The sequence below is a fragment of the Chelonus insularis genome, unplaced genomic scaffold (assembly GCF_013357705.1).
Source record: "Chelonus insularis isolate UGA/USDA-ARS -01 unplaced genomic scaffold, ASM1335770v1 contig_323_pilon, whole genome shotgun sequence".
In the NCBI taxonomy this organism is placed as follows: Eukaryota; Metazoa; Arthropoda; class Insecta; order Hymenoptera; family Braconidae; genus Chelonus; species Chelonus insularis.
In genome coordinates, this window is record NW_023276493.1 from 188,684 (window position 1) to 210,776 (window position 22,093).

The window sequence follows — 22,093 nt, forward strand, 5'->3', positions numbered from 1 at the left end:
CTTGATACCATTTTCATCTAGACCTAAAAGTGGAAGAAATGAAAATATCATACACAGCACTTTTTAGGCTTATCATGAGCTGTCTTTTAATGCACAAATAAAAGTTTTTGATGAATGAAAACCTCAGCTGTATTTTAAAAATATATCCCCGAATATGTGTGTCAAATTTTGTGGTTAAAATATACTTTAAATAAAAAACCAAAAAAAAAAACTTTGTCAACAAACAAATAACGGTTGGGAAAATTCAATTAAAATTAAAAATATTTTCTCGTACTTAATTAAATTAACTAAAAAACTCTGAAATGAATGAGATATGATTTTTAAAAAATTCCTCTATAAAAAGGTCTGTTTTGACCCTTGATGGTACCAAAATCACGTAGTTTGATAACTTTGATAAAAGCTCTTTAAAATGTACTAAAATAATGAAGCCAACTAAAATGCAAGGATTCTCATTGTAAGGATGATAAATAATATTGTTATACTTTCACCCTTAATAAAATTAGTGATGAATAGTTGAACAAGTCACGCTCTCGTTCGATTGGGTTCGATTTTCTCGTTGGGTAATATAGCAGTGTGCGACCTTAGAGGGAACAATCATAAATGAGGGTGCAGGTTAGAGTCGAAGCTTTAAGTTTTGGGCCGAGTGAAGTTCGGGGTGAAAGAGAGACAGATTGAAGAGGGAAGTTGAAGGGTAAGAGGAGAAAGGGCGAATTGCCCCGCCCTCTTGGAGTCATCTCTCGTATGGTTTCTTCTCTCTCATGCTCATTTGAGAAAACATTTATTTTCTCTTTTTGCTTCGCCCGGCGCCACTGACGGCGTCCCACCAACCCCTAGCAGTTCCTCAAACTCCCGTGTACCGATCGATGGACTCAGCGCTGGCTATGGCCTCCCTGGCGCCACCAGCGTCCACCGAAACATTTTGTCCGTCAGTCTAAACTCGGGTTCACTCAGTTTACGACCGCTTGCCTCGAGACTTTGCATTTTTTTCCTTCAACTTTTACCTCAATTTCACTTTAGAACGTCACTAATTCATTTTTTTTCATCTACTCGTGCTTATTGATACGACCAACTTCTCTACTAATAACTACAACAAGTAAGTTCACTGAGGTTACATCTCACTCCATACTCTAATGTATAGTTATGACACTTTTATGCTATAATTTTACTTTTATTTTCAATTTAAATAAATATCTTTTTTTTTTACAAAATAACTATCTTTAACCTAATCAGCTAATAATACTTTTTAGGTTAATAATAGTGTCATATTAAGTAATAGTCGTTTTGTAATAATCAATACAGTTCATTTCAATTACTGATAGTGATTATATTTATGAATTATAGTATAAAAAATATTCATAAATATTTATTCATAATTATCCATCAATTTAATAACCATTTTTACATTCAATTTATCTTTATTTAAATATTTATTGAAACAACGATTCTCCAAAAATGCAAATCATATGGAAATATATTTTTTTTTTAATTCAACTATAATGAAGAATTAATTGGTTTAACAATTTTTATCATAGTATATTTTAATAACAATTCATTGATTGTAAGCTTTGGTAAACCGTTTATTTATTATTGAAAATGAAATGCCACATCTTTGCAATATTATGTAACAATGAAAAAATTTATAGTGAGAGAAAACTGAAATAAAATAATCCACATGGATGTACTTATTAATATGATTATAGACATGCACATGTGTAAAAGCTTAAAAGATGCTTACATTGATTTTCTTTTCAAGAAAATATTTTTACAATTTATTCCATTCGTATGAATTTATTCATAATAAAAAACACGATGGATGGAGACATAACGGAAAAAAATTTGTAAGAAAAAAGGATTATTTATGAATATATAAAAATTAAAAGAGATGCAAAAGCTTGTTGAGTATTAATTAAGAAAAGCTTGATAGCTTTTTAATTGAATTAGCAGAGACAACTAGTTGGCTAATAGACTACTACTATCGTATCTTGTTAACCTAAAAGTACGTGCAGGAATTGGGAAACTAAGATGCTATTAAGGGATAATCGTTAACACCATAAAAACCAGATATTATCTATTACGAATACCTGAATTTCAAAAAGTAAGGAATCAATAAAAAGCTAAAGTACTATTTGGTAAGAATTATTTAAATTTGAAAGCAAAGTTAACTTCGAAATTCAAGTTAGAAACTATCTTTATTGCAACATTTGAAAACTCCCACTTGTCTTGAAGCCGTACTTTACATTGATTTTTTCACTTGTTTGGAATAATTAGAAATTAATTGGAATAACGTTTAAATTTAGTTTGCAAATTTTCGACAAGAAAATGGAAATTAGTTGTTGACAATTATTTATTAAAAATTATTTTAAAAACTAATAAATTGAATATTGATGAAATATTTTTGTTAATTAAATAAATTTTATCCAAATATTTTTAAATTAAAAAACTCTTTGTAAGTATTTATGAAGTATAGTAGAAAAATAATTAAAAACAATTTTATTACGAATTTGCTGAAAATTATTATCTAAAAAGGTAAATGAAAAAATACTAACATGACTTTGAGATACTTTGAATGACTTAAAATGTCCTAGAAGAGAAACATGTCTTGACAAGATTCGTTAAATTGCTACAAGCGTTCAAAGTCACCCCTCTAATTTCCTCTACAAGCTCGAATTTATAAAAAAATCCACAAACGAAAAGTTTTTATTTATATTTACAACAAGTTGAGCAGTATGCTTTATCATTAAAGTGCTTCAAAGATTTAACAGAAAACTTGAGCCTTACTTTTTTAAATAAAAAATATTAATGTACTTTGGAAAGCTGTTAGAATCTGCAGATGATCATGAATAAATTTTTCTTTATCTTTTTCTCATCCTGCAAAAAAAATTTTTAAATTGCAGGCAATTTTTATTCGCGCTCGCTTAGTCAGACATTGCCCAAGGATAATAATGCCACACAGTGGCGAGTAAATCTCGTGTCGAGAATTCTACGCTTATATGGTTTTTGAGGACGAGAGAAGAGCATTCATGCGCGTACACATAAACCTTACTACTGCACCCTTAAAGCAGCCACAGATCCATCGTTCTATATACGTATATGTGTTCCAGTATTCTGGCAATATTTTATTGTATACTATCTCTTACTTTTTTCTCCATAAATGTATATACCTTCACTTCGAACTAAGTCAACTTTACATTGTTAAGGTGAGGTTTAACAATAACAAGACCGATAAAGCTAGCAAAAACGAGATTAAATTTTTTTTCTATTTTCAATGTTCTTATTCTATCAACTTACCATGTATTCAACAAACTTTTCTCATAATATTTCAATTAAAGGGTTGCATTTATGCTGATATCCTAACAAAAAGCTGTGAAATTTAAATAATTTATCTCAACTTTTACTATGTTGAAGAATTATTAACAGTATTTTTTCAATTAATTCAATACAAAGTTCATCCTTTGTTAAGTAACGATTCGATAAATTCAAAAAATGAGATTCGTATCAAAAATAGTAAGCTCATCCTCAAGATAGTATCGATTAAATATTTACCCCAATGCACTGAAATTATCTTGGATGACTCTTGAGATCTCAAAATATAAAAATCCATCTAAAAATAGCCGGAGAATAAAATGAATAAAATAGCAGCATTCTTATCATCATCAAGATAATAATTTCTAATTCCAACGACCAATTAACTTTCAAGATCTCTATTTCCAATTCAGAGAATTTTATATCAATTACTTTGCTTGCACTCAATGTAGAAAAAGAGTAGATTTAATTGTTCCGTCTGAGATACAAGCAGAAACAAAGTTAATATAATTACTAAACAATATTAAAACTATACCTTAGATATGTTATCTGATCTTTTAATATCATATAAAACACAATCTCAAGTTTTCTAATCAATTAATTACATTGTTGTTTCATACATAAGAATAACAAAAGACTAAAGAATATTTCTTCTCCATCAGATGATGACTTGGAAAAAACTTGTTTTAATTAAAAAAGTTTTTTTTCTTGAGCTAATAAGTAATTTATCTCAGCCAAATTTCAATATCATTCTTGCTATCAATCGTTGCTTCATTCATCCAAAACAATTTTTCTAAATCTTGACTACAATAAATAAATTTACTACAAATTTACTACAAACAAGGTTTATTAATATCTAATGATATTTATTTACAGTAAATACATTGTTTTTTCAATGTTCTATTTAATTGTTTATCTAAGAATATACTTGTCTTATTTATTCAAACTCTATAGTATTTTACTTTCTATGAGAATAAATATTTGCTTGTAACACATAAACAATAAATTGTCACAGAATACACGTGCGAAATTAGAAACAAACATCAACACAAAGCAGTATAAATTTTCAAAAGACTTTGTTCTATGATGCGATTATTCTTATAGGTGACTGACTGGTTGACTTTTCCATTTTGGTATCACCAAAATCTTAATTTTGTATATTTAAGCTTAATGATAACATAGTGAGTGTAAAACCATCATGGGAATATAATGGTGATGCAGATAAGACAATAGTGTAGCAACAAAACTGAAGAGTAGAATATGTTGAAATAGAAAGAGACTAACTGAAAGCAATATGAGAAAGAGGATAAGGAGAAAAGGATAGTAATGGAAATAAGCCTTCATATTCAGCATACAGGAAAGGCAAAATGTCTGGTTTATCCATTTAATTAACGAGACAATGGCAAAGAGGCATTTTATATAACCAACGTCTCCAGTTACTCTACCAATTCATATTCTATCTCGGAATAGCCTGACAGCTTTGATACACCAGCATACATGTGCTCTTGTCGAGATATATTTTAGATACATTAAAGGTTTCACGTCAAGTCCACGTTGATTCACCAATTCTCAAAGAGCAAAGTGCACTTGCTGTCATTTTACAAATTATTCTACTGTCTTTGAATCTTCACTACATGTAGGCTAATTATCTTATCACCTTTTCCAACAACCATTTGAGATAGCCATACTTTTAGCCATCACCAACAGCACTAGTTACCTAATTTAATTTCATTTCCTCATCAAAACTACCACTTAGATACAAAATTGATATCATTTGCACACTTGGAATTTATTCCATCAGAGCTTTGGTATCATGAATCGTACTCTAACATGACCACTTGGACAATGGGAACAGAGAAAGAATAGCCACTTCAATATTAAAGACATAAACTCTGAGAGAAAGAAGCGCTGATTTGTAGAATTTTTTTGGTGAAGATTGGATCCATTGTGATCATTTACTTTGTTCGAAATCTTTATTGGAAACATTTAAACTATCTGATGGTCGTATTAGAAAAAAGTTATGGAGATAAAAGATGCATGATGTGAAAAAAAAATAATTTTAAAATAAAAGAATCGATTGAAAGTAGTTAGAAATATCCATATGTCAAACTGTCTACATCCCAAGTTTGGTTTCATGTTCTGTAATTGAGTTTATTGCATTTTTATGAGACTAATAAACTTCAATAATTTTTTATTGATGTAATTATTCGATTTTTACACTCTTTTCCACTTTATAAAATTTTGTTTAAATTATTTCTACCAAATTACATTTTATTAAAATTTCATTTTGTCTTATGAACTATTGTAAATTATTTTGTAATATAATTGCAAAATGGGTATTATAAATTCTAAATTCAGAAGAAAGCTCTAATTTATATTTGATTCTACAAGGTGAACATAATAAAATTTATTATGAACCAATTTACCTTGCTTTCCCATTATACTCACCTCTTTACTATCACCATATATATCAATTTACTTTTCTGAACAGTAAAATTTATAATCGAACTCAGAGAATTTATATGACTAGTCAGAACTTGTGTTATCGTTAAACTCACCAAGGTCTATTTCATGGTTAAAGACCTCTTCTGTCTGCTGTAAATCAGTCCGTTTCTGATTGCAGTCTTAATTGACTACACTCTTCAACAATATTTGCTATAACAATGTCCATTATTCTATCTTCAATCTATTAACAACTTATCTAGCTACTACAACATCTTCAAATTGACTATCTTCATTTATAAATCCAAGTACCTTTCAAACTTATTAATTATTTAACATCATTGACTATGAATAAATATGAATAAACTAATATTAATATTTTTCTGAGATATCACATATAAAAATATTTACTAAAATTGTTTGTTATCTGATTTATTCTATTTTAGTTCTTTTATCAATTTTCATAAATAGGAAAAAAAAATGTGTTTATGATTAATTAATCAATCTATTAATAGTCTAGTTATAAAACATTATGTACTAAAATATTAGATATTATTGTGTCTATAATCATGGAGTGTCTTGTGTTAATAATAGCTTAGAAAATCAATAAGTTAAATTTATATCATGTTAAGTACAGCTGACAATATGACTATTTTTATATCTAACAAGTCAATATTTTCCTTCAAGTGAATTTCATTTTTTTCACTTTCTAACCAGATTATTCATCAAGTTTACGGTTGCATCACAGTTGTCCATACGACATTATAATTTGTTATATTGAATTGTAGCATGGAGATGATGTAACTGACACATCCTTGATGACTTATTAGACCGGATAAGTCTCGATTAAAACCAAGTTTTGCATCAGACAAAGTTTCTTAGCCTACGACACAGAGGTTACTTGGAGTTAAAGTTGGTGATGAAATTAGCAGTTAGTAAGTGCAAGTATCACAGTAGAACATGGTATAGAAAAAGAGATTAATAATATTTCACGTTTCCTGAACTTATAAACTACTGCAGACTTTTTATAATTTTATTTCGTACTAGAATTAACATTGAAAAATCTTTTTTACAGATATTTATAATCTTATTTCCAACAATATTCTTAGTTTTAATCTTGTTTTCTAGTTTTTTGTCATTTGGTTTTTTATTTTAATAAGATATCAATTTTCTTAGTTAAAGTTTCTTGCTTTCTGAGATGTAAGTTACTCATAAACTAATTATCACGTCAAAAGCCCTTGTAAGTTAAGCTCCCAAAAGGCTGAATATGATTTGAAGACTAATTGATCATTGAAGAGTTTTGAAAGTAAAAAGGATATTTTGAATAAATTGATTGAAACTTATGATAGTAGTTTGAGAATATGAAAGTTTATTAATAGGATAAAACAAAGGGGAGATAGAATAACAAAGAGATGACTTTAATGGCTTATATTCGTACATATTACTTGATAACAATCAGTACATTTACTTCAATCATTGGTTCTAGATGAATGGCCATTTTTTCAATATTATTAGTGATCTAGATATCACTTCATAATGTATGTAGATATCAAAAGACACTTGGGTTTTAAAAAATCAGTTTTTAAAAGCTGTGAATTTTTTTTTTTTTTTTTAACAAAAAATGGTGTAAAAAAGTTTCATCTGAACACAATCCATGTTGGGCATTTTAAAGGCTCTTTTTCCTACAAAATACTCGTTTAATGGAGGTTGTGTGACCTTTTTTAACGGAGTTATTGGCTGCTGGAAAAAAACGTCATTTTCAACTTTGAACTTCAATACCTCTTAAAAAATAGGGGTTCTTCAAAAGTTCCAAATATATTATATAGAAAATTTTGTCGGAATTTTGAAGAACAACTTGGTTTAATCTTATCATTTTTTTTGTTTTGTAATGAAACATTACAATTAAAACAATTTATTCTTATACTGTTTTTTGTAAACCTATTGATTATCCATAAATCGTAATGAGTTGATAAAAATAAACTTGCACATAAATGGAGTTGATTGAAGCCCAAGTGCTGAAGTATTGAACACAAAGAAAAAAATTATTTGCAATACTAAACAATTCTGTTTTTAAGCTTAAACTCCATTTTCAAAGTTAAATAACTCTGGCTCTATTCACTTTACAAAGAATTTTTATTGTGCATGCATCAATAGGAGATGGTTATTTCAACATCTTGATGGATTAAATACTCAAGGAAATAGAGAAAAAAAATTATGGAGGTAAAAATGAAGGAAAAAAAAATAAAAGAATGTGAGGGAGATTGAGAACAGAGAAAAAAATTGAAATAGACAATTTCACCAATTTTCCCTTTGGTTTGTGCTTGATTACTTAGAGGTCTAAATGGTGAGGAAGTTGGTAGAATGGGGGATTGATGTTGACATACGTTCTGTTAGAAAATCAAGCGCTCACCGACGCCACTGTACCGACGTCGCGACGTCTTAACGCTACAAAGTGGAAACTCTGGCGTCCGTCGCGCGTTCTCTCGGTACGTCTTTATCGATTTTCTTGTACTCTTATTTCAATAGCTCTGACATCCAATCCTACAAGGTTCCGCAATGAGTTTGTTTGTCAATTTCCTTTTTTTATATACTAAATAGAACTAGAAAAACGAAATATTTACCTTCGTCCTTTCTTTCTCCAGTTTAATTCTCTGTTTAACCTCGATTACTGATTTTTCATTGGTCAAACTATTCTGTGGATTTGTATTATGTGGTAGATGGTTTCAATAGTTTTTCCTTTAATTCCAGTGATAGTCATAGTTTAATCCTTTAATTTCAAGTTTAAATGTATTCTGTTTAGAGGAAACCCAGATTACATTGCTAAATCAACACTTAACATTGCTAGATTTATTTTAATTTATTACCCAACGATGCAAGTGAACATAACAAATGGTAAAATACAATTATGGTAGACTCGATGAACTTTCAAATGGAACTGGATTCGTGAAAACAAATTTTTTATTTCACGAAAATACAGTCATTTGAAAATCACTGATGTTTTTTAGCTTTTTTTTTTTTTTTAATTCAACGATTCCTCATTTTTTTTTTTCACTTTAATACAGAACTGTTTTATATCATGAATATTTATAATGTTCAGAATAATATTCTCTCCTTTGTAGCAAAGTCCACATTAGTTTTTTAAAAGTGGAAATTTTTAAAGTGGATTACGGTCTGATTCACAATACTGATCAGTTCATTTTAATTTATTTTCAAATTGAATATCTGTAAAACCTAGTAATGAATGATGAAGAAATTGATTTCCATTGTTTGCTTGGTATTTTCTATGTCATTTTTAATAAACGTCTATTTTTTTTTTTAATACAATCATAATAATTATTATCAATTGATTGAAATTTAATATTTTAAATAATTCCACTTTATTATATCACATTTATTCATTTGATCTACTTGGAATATTATTTAAGTATCAATATATTTTTTTGAATAAAAATAACTCTTTGATATCGTTTTCATATTTAATTTAATTTCCTGAAAAAAAAATGTTAAACACCAAGGTATATCTGCTGTCAGCGGTATTTTGTTTTAGACTTGATGTCACTTTCCGATATCCGTTCGTTGAGCTTTTTTCCGTTGAAGCCGGAAGTGTGATCTGATGGCTATGATTGTTTTTACCTGCAACCGAGATACCATACCAAGATTTTTCGATTCAGCTGTTTTTGTAGGGGCGTGAGTAACTTTGTTAGAGAAACAGACATCTAAAAAAAAGTCTAACTCTGGTAGAAAAAGGGTCTCATTAATCTCCCATGAATCTGAAAATGGGAAAGTTCAACAGAAAAATTCACTGTAGTCGATTTGTGATCAACAAACAATACTTTTTACTCACGATTCAAGTGATAAAAAAATATGAAAAATAATGGAACTTTAATGTGCTTGGATATATTCTGAATGAATTCAATAATTCAAAAGTTTTTTTTTTTCCTAAAGTTTTAAACATTTTTCGTGAGACTTCTTAATCTAGGGAATTCAATAAAACAATGGAAAATTCTCCAGCATGAATTTTTTTTGAGACAAAGGTCCAGCTTGGATCCGGATTAACCCAGTTCGGATCTGGATGTTGATGACAAGGATAGAGATGTTACCATAGAACCATAGATTATTGATAAATATCACCTGGTGATAGTTTCTTCATTAATACTTGAATAAATCTTACTTTCTTGAAATAAAAAGTATCATGATAAATTTTATTTATCAAACTTTTATACAGAAATGTCATTTAAGTACAATAAGAAAAAAAAATCCAACTTTAACCTTCTTTTCTGAATAATTCATCAATCTAAAGAAAGTAAATGAGCACTTGCAGTTTACCAGAACGTTTCAATAAATAAAGTAACATAAAAATTAGTAGGTCAATCGTTTGATCATGCTGCTACACTTGTATAATAGCTTGACTATCTAACAGTAAAGTTACTTCATCATTTGATGATAGAATCATTTATTTATTGCAATTAAAATAAATTCTTTCCACCTATAGTTCATGTCTTCATTAATGCTTATTATTATTTATCAAGAAATTATGCAATACATAATTAATAAAATCACTAGATAGGTTTCTGAATTGTAAAATCAATGAATTGTTATTATATCAAATATTCTATATTATTCAATCAAACCTTCAATAAAAAAAGAAATGTTTCCTTAAAGTAATTTTTTATAAATAATCTTATCAAGCTTTTCTTTTTTTATGAGCATAGTTTGTACCATGACCTGACTTTTTAGTCAGTATTTTAGATTGAATTAATATTAATCAAGATGTGTCAATTTAATTAGATTCTCCAATAAATCACTAAAATGATTTGAAAATACTTTATTGACATGATAAAGGAAAACTTTGAAAGTGAGAGACAATTTTTCTTGAGCTTTAATTTCATGTTGTTTGATGTTTTAGCATTATTACTTAGGTACATTATAATTACCAATATTCTTGATTTATCTCTTTGCTTACAGGCTCGAGGTAGCGGTAGTGTATATTTAAAAAAGCAGCAAAGGAGAAAAACTCGCAAAGACAGGAAGAATGGCGGCTTTTGTGGCGAAACAGATGGTTGGAAATAAATTAAACGCTGTTAAAGGTGAGTAGTAGTAAGCTTATGCACTCGTGGACCTGCTTTTCCTCCTCATTCTTCTCCTCTTTCTACAACCAAGTCTCTCGATAAAGTAATTGAGAGAGATTTTAATAAACCGCTTTCGTTAATACCGTCCAATGCACCAAGAGAGCTTGCACAGGATTTATCCTCCAAGAACAAAATCATGAATCCGCTTAATAATCAGCAAATTGTCATTTTAGCTTTTTTCCATGTTTCTCCATCTTTTTTGCCCTCTTTCTCGTTATTTTCACTGGTATGAAGGAAGTTGAAGTTAAAAATATACTAATAACTGCAAAAAATACTATTTGTCGATAATCCCTAAACCCACTAGAGGTTATATGTAAATATGGTCACATGAAAATGGCGGCCTATACCCACCACTTGTCTTGGATCGATCGACTTATCCTTCCTCTCCCCTAAAAATGCTCTTTCCCCAATTAGATCCTCTTACTATATCGAAATGCTTTCGGACATAATCCGATAATAACCATTGAAATAATCCTTACTTTTTGTTACATATGTTATTAGCGAATTAATGTGATTAATACCATAGAGATAGTGCCGATAATGACGCCATATCTGGTTTAATTGTCAGTTAATTCAATGCTCAGAGATTATAAGGGAAAATAATTATCAAGAGATACTTAAGCTTTAATCTTTAATCAGTTTCTGATAAATAAAAAATCATATTTTATTTAATACTTGGAGTGATCTTGGAATATTTTTGAGTATAAAAGAACAAACATTTTCAGAGATACAAAATTTTTTTTATTGGAAAACTTGTATTTTTTCAACTAAAAAACTGAAGAATTTGCGATTGGAAAAGTTTTCTGGTAGCATTGTTCAATTTTATGAAGAAAAATATATACGAAACGTGTTTCTTATTTTTAACAAAGTTTTTCTAATTTAGCAACAATTTTATTGCTTACTTCTTTCTTATTTTTTTAATTTATCATTTGTATTTTATAGACAAGCTTTTCTTCAATTATTTCACACATGTTATCGTATTTATTTTTTACATGAATTGAATGCAGCCAGCCATGAAAATTTTTGCAAATTTTTCAAACATTTATCTAAAGAAACAGAATTTTCGAATAAAAGAATTTTTTTGCTAGAGCATATCCGGCTTATCAAAGTATAATATTCATGAAATTTCAAAAATTTTCCTAATTCTATGATACTCGTGGGCGTTGATAGATTAATAGGAAAAAATTATGAAGCATTTTACCAAGGAATGTGAATTTAATTCCTTGCATTTCTAAAATGCTTTATAATTGTTTGCAAACGCCTTTTCATCTTGAAAACTAATTTGTATATCTTCTACATCTCAACTAAAATTAAATCTTTGTAATTATAGAAATTTTGTTTCTGATTTAGAAATAAATGAAGTTATAAAAATGAAAGACTTCTTTGTTAAGAATTACAATTGAAAAAGTATATTTAACTTCAATAGTACAATTAATCATGACTTTACTTACTTTTTAACTACATTAATTATTTAAACTATTTACCTCTTATTAACCCCCCTTTGTACAATTATATTACCTAAGCGTCTTTTCACTACTTAACAAAGACAATTCCAAAATGAAACTTTAAAACCCCACATATTACCATCGAAACACTCAAGGACTTTTACACTTATGCAGTCTGCTACTGAAATATTCAACGTGACTTAAGATCTTCCACTGGAAACTTTTTTTAAGAGTTTAACAATTAAACTTGCATTGTAATTATGTACCAATACAAATTACAGTTTTGATTACTTTTTTTAATAACAATTAAAAACAATTTGAAATTCTATTTTTTTATTAATTTTTATAAAAAATCAATATACACACGATTGGTAATATATTTTTTTTTAATTAAAAAATAGTTTCAATCACAAAATTACACAGCTACAATTTTTACTATTGGATCGATTTTCAATCAAAATAGGTTTTTTTTCTACTTTTAGTACGTCTTGAAGCAATCTAAAATAAATTAAATTTTGGCTGGACTTAATTTAATCAGTTTCAAATGAACGACGAGAAATGGAGAGTTTTTTCCAAAATGAACTTCACTCAATTATCTTGAATATATTCAAGGGGTTATATAATCCTTAGTACACTTAAAAAAAGTCTGTTAGATTTTCTGAGGATTTTATCATTAAAAAAACTACATATATATCTAATATTTTTTAACTCTCAAACTACCTTGGAAAAAAGCTCCATCATTTTACTGCTTTTGGTTAAAAAAAAAGAAATTAAAATTCAACTCAAGTCATCTTATCTTATCCCTTCAAAATTAAAAAAAAAATTCGTATCAAACATCAACGATAAAAAGGTCATGGTATAACGTTTTGATGCTTCGAATCATTGGTATAAGAATTAACAAAGAAATTAATTGAAACGAGATTAATACATTTATTAAATAGAAGTCAGCATTGGTATGGATAAAATAAAGAAAATGGCTGATAATGTCAGGAGGAAATTTAAAAAGCATCTTGTCAACGTCAAGTTAATCACGCGCGTCATATACAGAGCATCTTGAAGGACCCTCATTCCCCCTAGGTGCCTTTAGCCCGGAGGAAAGTGGCTATATCAGTGGTGATGATGGCGTTGTAGACGACATAAATATAAAAGAAGGAATTGAATGCGTTGAATGCTCATTTACCAGTACTACGATATAGCATATCGTGCAGTTGTCCCTGAGCGATCTTCTTTCATTTTTCTCCTCTTCTCCCTCGTCATTCTTCTCTTCCTGCTCTTTGCAAGCCGCTCACCTTGTGGAACGTCCGACCGAGGTGGAATCCTTAATATAGTCGGCAGAAGAGGGTGAGAATGACATTCCTAGCAACCCGCGACGTTAAATTACGCGTTCTGGCATGCGGTCCAATAGTGAAGATGATAGAACGCGATTCATGATGGAGAAAAGCTTTGAATAAAATAACGAAAATTCTTTAAGAGACAGATTATATAACCATCCACTAATGCCAGCCGCATTATTCATACTCATTACAATTCTATTTTATCTCGAGGTGCCAATACAATTGAACATATTTATCTATTCCATTTAAAATTGAAGCAGAATAACTTTCAAGTTTAGAATTTTTTCAAATGCATAAACATGCTTCCGGAGTATTGATGAAGATAAAGAAGTTGATGCACTAGAGAATTTCATGTTTATTGGAAAATAGTTTGGTTATTTCAATTATTCATCATCTAAAGTTTAATTTTATGGATTTTTTTTTATAAGTAATGAATCAATTTCCGGGTTAATATTAAAGTATTATTTATTTTAGAATATTTCATTAAATATTTTATGAATAGATCCACATTTACTGGGACATTTTAGGAGTATTAAATCGTAATGTTCAAGTTGTTATTCAATAATTAATAAATTTATTTTTAAAAATAAAAATGAAATTCGTTTCTCAATTCTTTAGAACGAAAAAAAAAGAATTAATTGAAAAGAATTTTATTGTAAACATTTTAATATGAAATTTATATAAAACTATTCAAAAAGCTTTTCTTTTATTTTTTAAAAAATTATAACATTTTATTCTTCTATATTCTAACATACTTTTGAAGTCAACGTTAATCTAAAAATCCTCATAAGTTCTTTTTAATAAATGAAAACAAAAACATTTTTATAAATGCATTTTTTAATGCTTTCTAAAAGTACATAAACACATTCTCAGTTTCAACTTCACCTCGTATTCACGGGTGTACGATATATATTTTTTCCACAGAGTTATCTATTCATCATCATATCCTTGAGTACTCATACCCCGAGAACAAATCATGACAGAATTTTTTTTTTCTTCTTCAACTGTATTTGATATTGCTGCAAGTCATACATGACCTTGGAGATAGAATCACATAGCTTTTCAACCACTCACTACGTTGACTTTCAATTTTTTCTTCTTTGTTAAACACAAAGTACTTCAAATACCACCTTTACTTTTTCTCAACATACAATGAATCATTATGAACAAAAAAATTGAAAATCCACCAACGTCATATGAAAAATTAATATCTTCATCTAGAAATTTAGCTTTTTTTTATCTCTAAAAAAACTTTATTATAATTATCAGCTCAACTATGGGAATCCCAAAAAATTATTTCCATTGAAAAAATTTAGATTAATGTACACATCAATATAATCCTGATGACAAAAAAGATTGTCGTCTATTAATCTTCTTTTTACTCTCACTTTCCATTATAATATTTATCAATACAAATGCTAAAACTAGCATTGAGAGACAAAAACAACAAGCTTTTACCATCACTTCCCTTCACCCTCCCCCCTTAAATCCAAACTCCCTAATTTCAATTCACCAATTGTCTGTATATGCACATTTTCCATTACTTTTTTTTCCTTTTCCTCTGTACAATACATAATTCATTAAATCTTCAATTTTAATATTAAAGAAAAGAGGGAAAAAATAAGGTCATCACTTTTTGTCTTTTACTAGTGATTCTATCCTACATAAATTATTTTTTTTATATCAATAAAAGTGTTTCGATATTGATAAATGGATTTATTCGTAAGTTTCGAAAAATTTTATTTCTCCAAAGATGGAATTGAGGTTGACCTAGAATTTCGGAATATTAAATTGAAATTAATTTTGAATAATTATATTATAAAAAAAAAGGGGGATGAAATATTAATTATTTATGAAAACTTTTATTATATATAATTTAAAATTTTATTATTCATGTTTCCATTTATCCAGTTGAAGTGTTGTATTTAATTTTAGTCCATTTAAAGATTCACCAATTAAAAGGTAAATAAATGATCTATTTATTGATAATGGCCTTTTATAGAATGAAATAATTTGATATTTTTACATATTAATAACACTCAACAGTAAATGGTTGTAGTGAATTCACATAGAATGAACGTCTGAAAGCTTAACAAGTACAATTTTATGGATACTATTGCTTATTCTACATTGTTTCATTACAGTCATGTTACTAAAGGAATTTATGGGGTTGAATAAAGTTAATTTAAATGAAGTTTGTGCATAAAAGATGGATATATATGTTAAGTAAAAGCTGTGTGCATTTGAAAGATCACACTGGTAGAATTTCGAAACAGTAGTATAAAGGAAAGTGTCTGTGATGATTAGTTGACGAGTTATGAGAGTTCAAAGTCGTTGGGATAAATCTACTTGTGACTATATTTTTTCCTTTCAACTTGAGTTGTTAATGTAAAATGTATTCAATCTTATTTCTTATTCATTTATACAGTGAGTTTACACGCCGGTACATTGGTTGAATACTGGTTAATTTGGACTCTTAATCAATGTAAGTGAAATGGAGATTCAGCATAAGAGATAGTGAAAAAATTACCATTTCAAATGTAATTTCTTCTCAGAACTGAAAATCATGATAGTTGACACCGTAAAATCACTGCGGCAATCGTATTTTCCGACGACTTTTCTATTCCTTCTACTTGCTTCTACTCTTTTTCTTCTATTCTTCTTTTTTGCTTTCTTCCATCCCATATACCAATGACATTATCGAGATTAAATGACTTAGAAAGAGAACTGACAAGATTAAAAAATTTTTCAAAAAAGATCAAGGAATTTTCTTCTATGGTTTTTTCTCTTGTTATTTTTAGACACGATAGAATCTTGCCTTTTTATAACATGACACTTACTCTCCATTTTCCATTTGTTACTTGCTTTAAACAACTCAATAAACACCAGGAAATTATGAGTTGTCGATGATTTGCAATTTTAGATTATGAAATGTCTTCATTAGTTGCAACGATATTTATTAAAAGCCTCTTCGTGTTTACACTAGTCAACGACAAAATTGTTTTGAATAAATAATTAAATTTAGATTTATGGCTGTTTTATTGATCAATAAACTTTACAATTTACCCTCAAACCAGCCAGCAATTGCAGAACCCTCCCTGAACATTGCCTGAATAATAATGACTTCATAGATATTCATAGACAATAAAATTCATTAATCATCAAACAAGTTTGTCATTTTAAAATTGAATACTTTAACATTATTTTTCTATTCAGGAAACTTTATCAACTTTATCATTTTGCTTTACTTGAGAAATTAAAACAAATTTTATATCACTTTTATTGAAAAAACTATTTTTAGAAAATTGAAATAAAAAGTCATAATGTCTTGTGATAATTCACAAGTAAGTAAAAATTAAGTGGCAATAAAAAATGCTGAATGTACGTAGTATGACAGATACTTACTTCATGATCACGTTCTATTTATAACAAAAAAAAAAATTAAAACTTTGAAAAATGATAGAACAAGTTATTAAAACCTGGAGCTTTCGTAAAATTTATTTCCAGATTTTCATAAAAATTACTGTTTCTCACCCAAATATGCAAACCGCCTTTAAATTTACTTCAACAATAAATTTCTAAAGCAAAGAAATATTTTTTTATTATCATCCCTAAAATTCATAACTTTACCTAATTATTATTCCAAGATAAAAAAATAATTATTAATTATTTTTACATTATTTTTTTTATTCTACTTTTATATTCAATAACGATAGTAAAAATGATTCTACATCAATTATAAAAAATGAATGCTTTTAAAATAATCACAAACCTGTCACCTAATGCATCCAAAAACGGTTTTAGTGTATTTTAAAGAATAAAACTACAAAAAAAAACCTTCACTTTAAATTCTATCCTCGTTTCTAAACTAATTATATGTTTTTTTTTCTTACTCTATGTAATTACACTTGATGTTTTTAGTGCGAGCTTGTCGTAGATATTAACTATTGCTTTTAGCCACGAAAAGGAGCTCGAAATTCAACGTTAAAGGCATCGTAATCGTCGTTCTAGATCTACTATTCCATCAAATACTTGGATTAATCGTTTTTACATCGCTGAATCTCAAGGAGTTGTCACGATTAAATGTAAAATATAAAACGAAAATAGTCCAAATGAAATGATAAAAATAAAAGAAACACGATATTATGAATAAATTAGTCATTTATCTATGATAAAATTAACACAACTTATCAGCAAACAATAAAGGAAGGTTTTTCAGTCAAACGAATTCTAAACGTATTGATTTTCCGCCAGAGAATAAAATGTTGACAGATGTAGAATGAGTTTTAGGGACAGACATGAAACTAAAGTTTATTAGTTTTGTATCGTCAATAAATTGCATATTACTTTGTTCTCGTTCAATTTCACTAACTCCCTGCTTTGTAAAAAGAAACGTTTTTCTTTATTTTCATAGTCTTCTTGGTAGTTTATGATTTTTATTCCATATGTAAATTGTTAGGAATGACTTTAATAAAAATAGTTGTGGAATTATTTTATTTAATTTAATCTTGTTTTTAAACTTTGATGGATTACTTAGCTATATTAGAGTTATTTATCTACAAAGGAAGATCATAAACAGTTGGTTGATATGAGTAATTCCTCAGTTTTCAAACTCATAGGTAGAATTGAAGCATAATTGTTTCGCTTCAAAGGAAGTTTTTTCACATCTCTTCTTGAGATAATAAATTCCAACATGGAGAATAATTTCATGCACTTAGAGAGAAATTCCTTATCAAATCAGAAGACAAGTTATTTGACCTACTAATAACTAGCCATTTTTATATATGATAAATAAAATTTCTCTTGATGATAATATTTATAAATTTCTCTCAGCTAAGTATTGTCAATACATTTCAATGGAATATTTTTCTTCTAGATGAGCTCTTGAAGTTTTTCATAATTTTTTTATCAATGAATAGCTATCAAGGATGTTTGAGAATAGTTTTTTATCAAAATATTTGACGAATAATCAATTTTTGAAGATTTTTCTTGGGGAAAGTAAACGTGAAATTGAGATGAGAATTTTTTTAAGCTTTACATGTGTATCAGTTAAGTAAACAAAGAGTAGTAGTGTGGAGTAGGATAATTGTTTAAATAAATAAAAAAACTATTCTTTGTTAGAATTGTCAAGAATAGGGGAAACATAGTTGTCATAATTTATTTTAGGATCAGCCATAGTAAAAAAAATCCAACGGATCTTGAAATATGTGTGGATAAAACCAAGATGGCTTAAGGATTTCTAGTCGAAATTGTAGAGATTTTTTTCAGCTGAATTTTTTTTTATTAAAAAATTTTTTATTGAAACTTTTTTATGAAAAATGTTACCTTAATAATATCTCAGATGCATCCAAGTAGACTTAAGAAGTTATTGTGAAAATTCTTTCATTATTTATTTCATAAAATGAGTCATAAATGGTCTCATTTAATGATGAATGTTGCTAGTCGCTGGCTCAGAAATCATTCAGAGAGTCAATATTACATGTAAAAGATGTACTTTTGAGTAAACCCATCTACTCAACTGCAATTGCAGCAACAAAGTAAACATCACTTTAATTAACTATTGTAATATTTAATTGAAGCAAATCTGTGGGCCATTATTACCTGAAACTTCGTCATTAAATAAATGAATTGTTTGATTGCAATAAATATTTACTTAATATAGAATCAATAATATATTTACTTGATTTAAGTAAATTTTAATTCTCTTCTCTCTGACTGTCGTATTTCCTCCTCAGTTCTAGTTTAACAGCTGTAAGAAAATAAAAATTAAAAAAAAACAAGTAAAGTTATTTCTTTTTTATTTCTTCTCACTCTAGATTGTTAATAAATTCCATCACTGCTAAAACTACTTTCTGAAATTTTTTAACATTCCGGAATAATTTTAACATAAATTTCGAATAGTTATTTCCCCAGTTGGTGATACTTTTTTAGAAACATATATGAATTTCGAAGTTTTATTCCAGTTCAATTTTATCTACAAATTAGATATAGACAATTGTTTAATTAAAAAAAATATTATCATTGTGTCATATTTTTTTAGAAATTAAATGATATTTTTTAGTTTAGAATCAACTTTATTATTTCTCTCATTATTGGTTTTTATCAAAACAAGAAATACTAAAAGTATTTTTTTTTGATAATAATAATAATTATTATTAAAAAACGACAGAGATGTCATTTTTGATGTATATTTTTTAAAAACTAGGTCACCGTTATTAACATTACATTACACTTTTTTTCTACAATTATTCATTAAATGCTTTTATAATTTTGTTCTTTCCCTTTTAAAAGATTAACTAGAGAGAATAAATTTTCGAGTGATAACGAAGAAAAGTGGTTGGACTACTGTCAAGTCACGTAATCTTCGACAGATGATGTGTCACCTCAAGATATAAATTATTAAGAACAGAAGTATCCTTTGCGTCTCAGTTTTCCTTCACAATTTAAGAAGACTATCAAGAATTTTCATAACTCCATAACGAGCACTGTATTTTTCTTTACTCAAACCACAAGGCGTTTCCCTTCTCCAGAGATCGTGATGATGAACAATTTTATCTGGACTGATATTCATTGAACGAACCATTAGAGAACCTTTTTCTGCAAAAGAAATCCACTATTGGTGATAGTAAAACTGGGGAAATGGCTAGAAAATATATTTCAAAATAAAACAGAATCTTATGATTTTGATATTTAAATACTAACAAGCGAAATGGCGTGAGAAGCATGAATATCAAAAATTATATTTTTATCTTAAAATTCAAATACTCTGTAACTTTTTAAAAATATCCGTTCACTAATTACTTTTTAATTTTTATTAAACTTTTTTCCTACCAACAATGATAAAAAAAATCATTTTAACTATCAGAGAGTATCAAAATGTTTAAAATATATGTAACTGATATCTAGAATAAAAGTATCCCATTGCAAATATTCAAAACAAATAAAAATATTTTTCTGTCAAAATTAAATTCATTTTCCAACGGAGATTTTATCAGTTTTTAAAAATCCTGACTAAATAAATATAAAAATAAATTTTATATCCTAAAACAATAAATATTTTTATTAAAACCATATTCTAAAAGTAGAATTACTTTAATCTAAAAGATATGAAATATTTTATTTCAATTGAATTAAAGTAAAAATATTTTTACCGGCATCACTTGAGACCTTGTTATCCACGAAAATAATTCATTTAATATCAGTGAGGTGTAAATACAATCCTCTTTACGATAGGGGTAATTTTTGTAAGCATGTGTGATATTAGGTGATAGAGTTTAGTGATATGGAAATACTTTTCTATCCATGTCTAGTGCAATCATGTACAATGTACGGATTTTATCGACGACGACATTGTACGGCTAGTGATCCTATGAGATTCATTTTAATACACGTATATATACATATATATATAAATACATCTATATACTCACGTTCATGTCTCTGTATGTGATTTCACACTTCTTCTACTTGTGCTTTTTCACTGGATACTACCGCGTATCTTCTTATCTCCAAGGGATTTACGCCCAAAAGGGATTTATAGAGCAAGCCGGCGATAACAACTACAATCTATCTTTATTTCTGTCCCTCACGTGCTGATTATTTTAACTGTTTTTTATTTAGAGGGAAACTATACTCCCCTTATCATCATTCTATTCTTTATTTATTGTCACTTTTATACTACGATTTTTCTATTTTTATTCCTACTTTGAGTGGGCATTAGGTTTAATGGACCTCTTAAATACTGTAGGGATGCTTTTGTTCTTAAATGACTGTATGTTTAATATTCCATTTTTATAGAGTATTTATAATACTTTAGTTTCCAGAGTTATTATTTTTCTCCTGATGGGAGACGTTGGTCAATAATTGTGGTAGGTTGGATTGATGAATATCATTTGATACAAAAGAATCATAAGAGTCAGTGATGGTGGAATTTTTATTCAATTGGCAGACAAAATAAAAGTTAAGATTCCATTTTATTTTATGTATTTACACTTGAATATTTTGATGTATTTATTATGGTAAATAATGGTATTTATTCTGGCCTGGTTTATCTGTTATTCATCGTTGTACTCTTGAAAGTTGTCTGTGTATTTATTATTACTGGTAATCTATAACCTCGAGGAATCTTATAATTGAACTTCTATAAAGTATCTGTGAGTAACAGCAAAATATTTTTTCCAATATTTTTTTGTTAGTTTTTGTACAAGTTTTTTTTATTTGTTTTATATATCGGTGGAGCGTATAATTTTATCGGAGTTTAACAGCCACACAATTACGTATCGCTACATTTATTCTGACTCGACCTACTTATGTGTATATACACCCTGTATTGCAGAGTTGACTTTTGTTACAGTCGCATTAAGGCAGAGCTTTCGTTCAACCCTGTGGAAACACGATACGCAGTATAGAAAGTTGACTGAACTGAAAGTTATATATATCG

The 22,093-nt window shown here is 28.0% G+C and overlaps 1 protein-coding gene across 1 annotated transcript in view; it reads left to right on the plus strand.

The window, feature by feature from the left end:
- The first annotated feature begins 910 nt into the window (after positions 1-910).
- Positions 911-22,093, plus strand: part of LOC118065823 (complexin) — a 40,592-nt gene continuing 19,409 nt past the window's right edge. The window contains exons 1-2 of the mRNA XM_035081343.1: positions 911-1,093; positions 10,711-10,832. Coding sequence (XP_034937234.1) covers positions 10,778-10,832 — 55 coding nt within the window. The 5' untranslated portion in view covers positions 911-1,093; positions 10,711-10,777. The remainder of the gene's footprint in view (positions 1,094-10,710; positions 10,833-22,093) is intronic.